This window comes from Suricata suricatta, chromosome 5 (assembly GCF_006229205.1).
Source record: "Suricata suricatta isolate VVHF042 chromosome 5, meerkat_22Aug2017_6uvM2_HiC, whole genome shotgun sequence".
Classification (NCBI taxonomy): Eukaryota; Metazoa; Chordata; class Mammalia; order Carnivora; family Herpestidae; genus Suricata; species Suricata suricatta.
In genome coordinates this window covers 71,679,912-71,687,999 of record NC_043704.1, presented here as the reverse complement: position 1 = coordinate 71,687,999, position 8,088 = coordinate 71,679,912, and the positions used below count along the sequence as shown (strand labels likewise).

The window sequence follows — 8,088 nt, the reverse complement described above, 5'->3', positions numbered from 1 at the left end:
CCCGCCCCTCCTCCCCGGCTCAGCGCGGGCGTCGGAACCGCCCGACTCGCACGGCCTCCCCGCGGCGCGCCCGTGGCTCCGCCATACTGGTTGAGGGCACGAAGCAAGGGCGCACGCCCAGCTCGCTCGCGGTTCCTCTCGGCCCCGGATGTGACTGTTTGGCTAGCTGGGATTGGGCGCCCACAGGTGAGGTCATCACGAGGCGCCGAGGAGGGAAGCGGGAAGCGCAGGTATGAGGCTGGCCCCTGTGGCTTTGTGGCAGTTCTTCGGTGTCTTTTCCTCTTTTTTGGTCTAGTGGTCTCGGTGTCTGCTTTCCTGAGGCCTTTTTCCTGTGAGGTTTTCCTGTGTCAAGTCCCTGCTTCAGACTCTCCCCTAACGTGGAACTTCCAGTTCTTTGCTAGCCAATTCCTGGCTCCGCCACTTGCGACTCGAGTTGTATCTTTCTTTACCTTCGGCACTAAGGTCGTCTTCTCACGGTCAAGCCCTTTTGTTACTTTTGATACTGGTATTTATCAGGACGTGAGTCCTAGCGTGTTCAGAAAATAAGGTCACATTTTAATCCCCGCACCCCCTGCGCAAACGTTTCGATAGCCTGAAAGTGCCGTGTAATTGCTGAATAATTGCTCCATTCTTCTGGACAAAATATAGCCTTTCCCAGTCGTTCCTGCTAACCCGATTAGCAAGCGGATCCAGGCAGCGTGTTTTTAGACATCCAATCGGGAGAATTATGTGGAGGCTGTAGTTATAGATAGCTTCTTGGAGGAGAAAGAATTTAAGCATTATTTGGTCATATTGCATTTTCTTAGGTGGCCGAAAGTTTTCTGACAGCCTTTACAGAATGCTTAGTGAGAGAAAATAATAACCATCATGCGATCAAGGCACTGTGCTAGGTCTTTTATTCGGGTTTTATATTCTCAAAACGACTCTGCGGTAATTATTATAGGTCTCACAGATTCCCTTAGTAGTCAACTCCATTGTCTTGCCTTTATGTAGTAAGAAATCTTTTCAGTAGTTTTCTCTGTGTATAATGCATTCCTAATTCTTCATTAAAAACAAAAGAACAGCAACTACCTTCTCCACTCTCTGGTAAATGGTGTTTGATTATTACTTGCTAGTCTCTTCCCAGATGGTTTTTAATCTCCCAATTTAGTAACCCCGATTCTTTCCTAACTAGTGCTAATGCCACAGCCCTTCAGCCATTTTGGTTTCTGTCCAGCTTCTCTACATCAAGCCCAACTTTGGAAAACCCAAACATGGGGAGAAAAATTGACCTATACTTATTATAGTGATAGTGACTACCTCATATTGTTTGTATGGTAGTGTAATTTCAGACTAGGGAGTTTTATTCGTTAATCATTCTTCAACTTTCAACTATGGGATACCCGAGGAAGGAGGTCCAAGTTTTGTTTGGGAAGGCACTTAAATTTTTTTTTTGTTCTTGAAAGATGAGTTAGGTCCATCTGAGAAGCGGACAAAGAACCAGGCAGAATCAACAGATTTGAAGACACAGACACTTGAAAAGGACATGCGAGCACATGGAAATAGCTGTGTTTAGCTATCATTCTGTTATTAATGACTTTGACCTTTATCCTGCCTATAGGTGAGGTAGAGCCTTTGAAGGATCTGATGAGATAATTCTGGTGCTAATCCAGCCCAATCAGTGAGGTGACTTTGTGGTAAAGGTACCCCCCAAGTGCCCCAGGCAGAATTTCAAAGTAGGAAAAGATTTTGTGACTGGGTCCTTTTCTTTCTACAGGTCACCCTCTTGCCCTTGCCCCTCCCCTATATTTAGTACCATCCCTCCTTCTGACTGTTCAGAACTTCCCTCTTTGCCCTCCACCCTTTCTAAAAATGTTCTCAAAATACCCAACCTTTCCCTGCCTACTCCATGATTTCATTTGGTGTTAAAGGAAACTATTATCTAATTAGAGTAATGCACAATAGGGTATGATTAATAGCTTTAGACATTACCTATGAGAGGAGAAGCTTGTTGACCTGATACCTGAACATGGAGATAATAGCACTTACTTATTTCTTGTAGGCTTTCCTGTCCCAGTAAGGGAAAAACAAGAAACCGTGGCTTGACAACTCATTTCTGAAAAGTTGTTTTGATTTAACTCGGATTTAATCACATTTTTTTTTGCCACTGCCTTATCCCACAGCAGACTGTTGTTCAATACTTTTTTTTAAGTTTGTTTATTTATTTTGAGAGAGAAAGAGAGAACAAGTGGGGGAGGAGCAAAGAGAGAGGGAGAAAAAAATCCCAAGTAGGCTCCAGGCCTGAGTGCAGAGCCCAATGTGGGGCTTGAATTCACAAACCATGAGAGCATAGCCTGAGCTGAGATCAAGAGTCAGACACTCAGCCAACTGCACCACCTAGGCACCCCTGTTGTTTAATACTTTCTGGTAGTGGCCTTGGGTATGTTTCAAATTAGAACAAATAATTTTAATTTTGTAGACTAAGTAAACAAGTGATTCCCAGGGCTCTGGTTGGCTCCTGTGATCAGTACCCTGCATGATAAGCTGAAAAGCTTTAATGTATAGTAGATTTCTGGGACTTACCCACCTGTTTTTCTTTTAATTTTAGTGTTTGTTTATTTTTGAGAGAAAGAAAGTACACAAGCGGGGGGAGGGCAGAGAGAGGAGAGAGATAGAGGATCTGTGCTGATAGCAGAGAGCCTGATGTGGGGCTGAGCTCATGAACTGAGATCACAACGTGAACCAAAGTCAAATCTTAGCCAACTGAGCCACCCACGAGCCTCTCAACTATTTTTCTTAACATTCTCCATAATAGCTCTGACTAGCTTGGTGATCAGTAAATAGTCATGTGATGTAGAGATTAGAAGTTTAATTTGTATTTTTACACTGATGCACAGAGGTTAAGGTAGAGCTGACCTTGGTTTTGTGAGATTAATAGACACTACTGGTTCCATTATGGAAAAATTTTCAGGAACTATGTTGTCTGTAATAGTTCCTTTAAGTACAAAATCCATTTATTGCCTAATTTCTCACACTTTGGGGTGAGCTTAACCACATGTGTCTTTAAAATTGGGTTAGTCTTTTCCAGAAAACAAATTATATTAGGCAGAAAACCTGCTAAAACTTTACCAGTCAGCATTTACCTAGGTCCTCTTTGGGTACATATGTGATGGAAAAACAGAAGTACTAGAAACCCTGCCTCATTCTTGTCTTAGAGAAAATTTTTAAAGTCCCAGTAGGAATCCAAAAACATATATGCACACAAAATCCTAAAGCTGTAGAGGGCAGACTTCTCCAGACTTTAAAGTGGATTCACTGTAGAAAAATTAAAACTAACGTAGGAAGTAGTTGATCAGTCTTCTAAGGAAACAGTTAAAATTATTTGTAACGTATGTGGCTTTTCAACGGTTAGTACAAACTTCATGTTTTAAAGTAGCATTTTATCTATATTATAAGTCAGTAGTCCCCACAGATGACAGTCCCTGAGCCTAAGTAATGTTAGTACCTTTTATTTCAAATTGTGCTAAGTGTCCTTTTTTTCTTGGTTTATCTGGAACATTTGGCAAAAGTCTTTTTTTATGGTTGAAAATTATTTAGCTACTATTTCATTACTTGTCAGCAAAACTCAAACCACCAGAGTTCCCTGTCTTTACCTCTCTCTGAGTCATTTCCTCTCCAAAGCTCTCCTTTAAAAGTTATTTGTTTCAGTCTTTAGTTTCCTCTGTATACTAATTCAGTGCTTCTGCTGAAGTAAATGTATCTTTTTGTCTTTCCCATTTTGTCATCTTTATGAAAATTGCTATATCTAATTATGTGACCATGTTGCTGTTACTTCTCCCCCACATCCCCTGTTACTTTGATAACTAAAAGATTGGTGATTTTTTTTGCAGTCTAGTTAGTGATTTTGTGTATGTGTAAGTGCCTAAAAATGGGAGGAAGTAAGCTTTGTAGCGAGAATAGAAACTTTAAGCAAGATTGCCAGATTATTTTAACTCATATTAGGCAATTTATCTCTGTCCTATTGGACTAAGTTCAGATTTCATTCATATCTGAAAATGTGAAAGCAACAATGTCAATTTCTCACTAGATAAATTCTCCTGGTAGATTTGTTTGCTTTCTTTTGTCTAACCACTTAGAGATATATCAATTGCCCTGATTTTCTTTTTTTGCTTTACCCAACAGTCAGTTAAGGCAGGGTAGTATTATGTGGAAGTCTCATTGTATAAATCTGGGATGGCTACTGTATCAGGAATCTCAGTCTTGCACATAAGTACTGCTGTTAAGTGTAGTGAGTGATAAAGTAATTAAAAATACATGAGTATGGGGCATCTGGCTGACTCAATAGAGCATGCGACCCTTGACCTCAGGGTTGTGAGTTTGAGCCCGTTAGGTGTAGAGATTACTTAAATAAATAAACTTAAAAATACATGAGACTTTAAAAGCATTAATGAATCATTTATGGCTTTTCGTTATTTTCTGTACTTTCAGAGAATCCTAGCAAGCTAACCTCTATTGACAAGTGGTCAGGAACGTGGGTGGCTCAGTTAAGCATCTGACTTCAGCTCAGGTCATAATCTTACAGTTCTTGAGTTCAAGCCCTCCATCTTAGTCTGTGCTGGCAGCTCAGAGCCTGGAACCCGCTTTAGATTCTGTATCTCCCTCTCTGCCCCTCCCCTGCTCATACTCTCTCAAAAAAATGAATAAATTTAAAAAATAAATGTTAAATAAATGTTAAAAAAATTTTTTTAAGCTATTGTCAAATGGAATTGTTAAAAAAGAGTCTTCATTAATTAAAAGTCTAGAGCTTTTTATATTGGATCCCATGTACAAACCTAAGGGTCAAGGTGACTTTGGTCAAATTATTTTTGAATCTCAAGTTTTATTATCTTTAAAATGGAATAATATTAAACAGAAGACTGTTTTGAGAATAAAATTAAATAATGTACTGAATTAATCTCTGGTGGTAAAAACCCAAGGGCCTACATTTTTAACCATTTCCCTGGATGATTATTGGTATTGTATGGGTTCTCAGATTTTAGCATATATCAGCATCATGGGAGGACTTGTTAAAAGGCATGGCTGGGCCGCAACCCCAGCATTTCTGATTCTCTAGGGTAGAATTGGGCAATTTCTATTTCTAAGTTCCTAGGTTATGCTGATGCTACTGGTCTGGAGGCCATACTTTGAGGACCATTGATGTAGATCTCTGATGCCACTTTGACCAGCCTAATAAAAATAGGAGAAGTGAGGGTTGTTGCCTGGCTGGCTCAGTCAGTGGAACAAGTGACTCTTGATCTTGGGTTTGTGAATTAGCACTCCATGTTGGGTGTAGAGATTACACTAAAAAAATTTTTTTAATAGGAAAAGTGATAATGGTAATATTTGCTGAGTACTCATTTTGTATCAGACACTATCATATGTGCTTTACCTATATTTCTCTATGGTCATATGAAATGATGCTATTGTATTTATTACCCCCAGTTTATAGAGAAGGAAAATAAATCACAGAGAAGTTCACTAACTTACCCAAAATCACCCAGTTAATAATAGGTAGTAGAGCTATTCAGACCCAGAGAATCTAACTCCAGAGCTCATTCTCTAAAACATTATTCAGATAAAAGATATAGCTTGATAATTGGGCAGCTCTCTTTTATTTTTTTATTTAAGTTAATTTATTTATTTTTAAAACTTGTTTAACATTTGTTTATTTTTGAGAGAGAGAGAGAGAGCGAGCGAGCACCAGTAGGGGAGGGGTAGAGAGAGAGGGAAACGCAGAATCTGAAGCAGGCTAAGGCTCTGAGCTGTTAGCACAGAGCCCAACATGGGGCTTGAACCCACAAATTGTGAGATCATGACCTGAGCCAAAATCAGATGCTCAACTGAGTGTACCACCCAGATGCCCCTAAAGTTTATTTATATATTTTGAGAGAGAGAATGAGTGGAAGACAGGCAGAGAGATGGGGGAAGAGAGAGAATCCCAAGCAGGCTCCGCACTGTCAGCACAGAGCCAGATGTGGGGCTCAAACTCACAAATCATGAGATCATGACCTGAGCTGAAATCAAGAGTCAGACACTTAACTGACTGAGTCATCCAGGTGCCCCAAGCAGCTCTCTTTTAAAAATAATTTTTTTATTTTTTTTAATTAATTTTTACTAGTTTAAATATATAATGTTTATTTTTATGTGAACCTCACATCAGATGCTGGAGGACAAGTTTTGCCTGGGTCTCTGATTGCAAAGAAAGCCCATTTAGGCATATATGCCAGCCAAGTGTGCCATAATCCTGTGTTCAACTAGGCTTTTATAGACTTGATCTTCAAATATCTTTTTTTTTAATTACGTTTTTTAAGATGTCTTTTTAAAAATATTTAAGTGAAATGCTGTGTATTCTTTTTGTCTCCTCCCATCAAGTTCTTAAATAAGAGATTATAGTTTTTTCCCCCTTTCCACAGTGTGTTCGGGGCCATAATGGCAGTCAAGTGGACTGGTGGACATTCTTCACCTGTTCTCTGCCTAAATGCAAGTCAAGAAGGGCTGGTGGCTTCTGGAGCAGAGGGTGGTGATCTTGTCATTTGGGGTGAAGATGGGACTCCATTAGGACATACACGCTTCCAAGGGGCTGATGATGTTACCAGTGTCTTATTCTCTCCCTCCTGCCCCACCAAGCTCTATGCCTCACATGGAGAAACTATTAGCTTACTGGATGTCAGGTCCCTCAAAGGTTCCTTGGACCATTTTCATGTGAATGAAGAAGAAATCAATTGTCTCTCATTGAATGAAACTGAAAACCTGCTGGCTTCTGCTGATGACTCCGGAGCAATCAAAATCCTAGATTTGGAAAATAATAAAGTTAGCAGATCACTGAAGAGACATTCCAATATCTGTTCTTCTGTAGCTTTTCGGCCTCAAAGGCCTCAGAGCCTGGTATCATGTGGACTGGATATGCAGGTAATGAATGTTTTGCAGAGCGTACTTGGGTGATTTCTAATGGGTTTGGTAACAATCAAATTACTGGCCAGGCTAAATATATCTTTGCATTTGCTGTTCTCTACTAATGTGTCTTATCTGTGTATGAACCATATCCTTCTGCATGTAAATGCTAACTTGACAAAGTAGATTTTATTCACAAAGTAATCATTTATCCTTTAGCCTTCTTTTCTCTGTGCTTAAGACTATCATAAAACCTGGGAATTTAAATATTTGATTCTAAACATCTTTTTAAACAAAGGAGCATGCTGAAGGCAGACTATCACCCATTCTCTACAAATTCTATTGTTTTTCCTAAAAAAAAAAAAAAAGAAAAGAGGGAGAGAGAGAGACTGGATCTGTTATTCTTACTTTAAAATTCTATGATGCATTAATTGAATTATTGTATATTGGTGACCAAGATCAGAGCATTGCATTCAATACGTTTTAAAAGGAATTTCACAAATTAGACCAAATTCAGAGGAAAGCTATCAGGAGAGTGGATATATCAAGAAACCCCCATTATGTGGGTGAAATGGAAATGTTTGCTTGTTTATTTATTTATTTACTTATTAGAGCGTGAGCTGGGGAGGGAGAGGGAGGGAGGGAGAAAATGAATCCTAAGCAGACTTCACACTACAGCACGGAGCCCGATGTAGGGCTCTAACTCATAAACCGTGAGATCATGACCTGAGCTGAAACCAAGAGTTGGATGCTTAACTGACTCAGCCATCCAGGCACCCTGGAAATAGAAGTGTTTAATTGTTACAGTCTTGGTTTTCATGAGGGGAAAAAGTGGAATGTGCTAGTTGAAATCAAAGTTATGGGGAAGCAGATTTTAGTTTAATTTAAAAAAAAAAAGCTTTCAGATAAGTTGAACTCTTAAAAGTAAACCTTGTAAGGGTGCCTGAGTGGCTCAGACAGTTGTGTCCAACTCTTGATCTCAGCTCAGGTCTTGATCTCAGGGTTGTGAGTTCAAGCCCCACATTGGGCTCCATGCTGGGCGTGAAGCCTAGTTAAAACAAAACAAAACAGTATCACTGGAGTGAGGATGATCATGGCTTCTCTTTGCTGAGCACTGACTCCTTGCCAGTGCTTTATATATATTTGTTTTCATTCAAATCACACTTTTTTTTTTTTTTT

General features: G+C 39.6%; 1 protein-coding gene across 1 annotated transcript in view; it reads left to right on the top strand.

Annotated features, from left to right (window-relative positions):
* Positions 1 to 191: 191 nt before the first annotated feature.
* Positions 192 to 8,088, top strand: part of WDR53 (WD repeat domain 53) — an 11,145-nt gene continuing 3,248 nt past the window's right edge. Inside the window, exons 1-2 of the mRNA XM_029940730.1 lie at positions 192 to 230; positions 6,432 to 6,927. Of these exons, the coding sequence (XP_029796590.1) occupies positions 6,448 to 6,927 (480 nt within the window). The 5' untranslated portion in view covers positions 192 to 230; positions 6,432 to 6,447. The remainder of the gene's footprint in view (positions 231 to 6,431; positions 6,928 to 8,088) is intronic.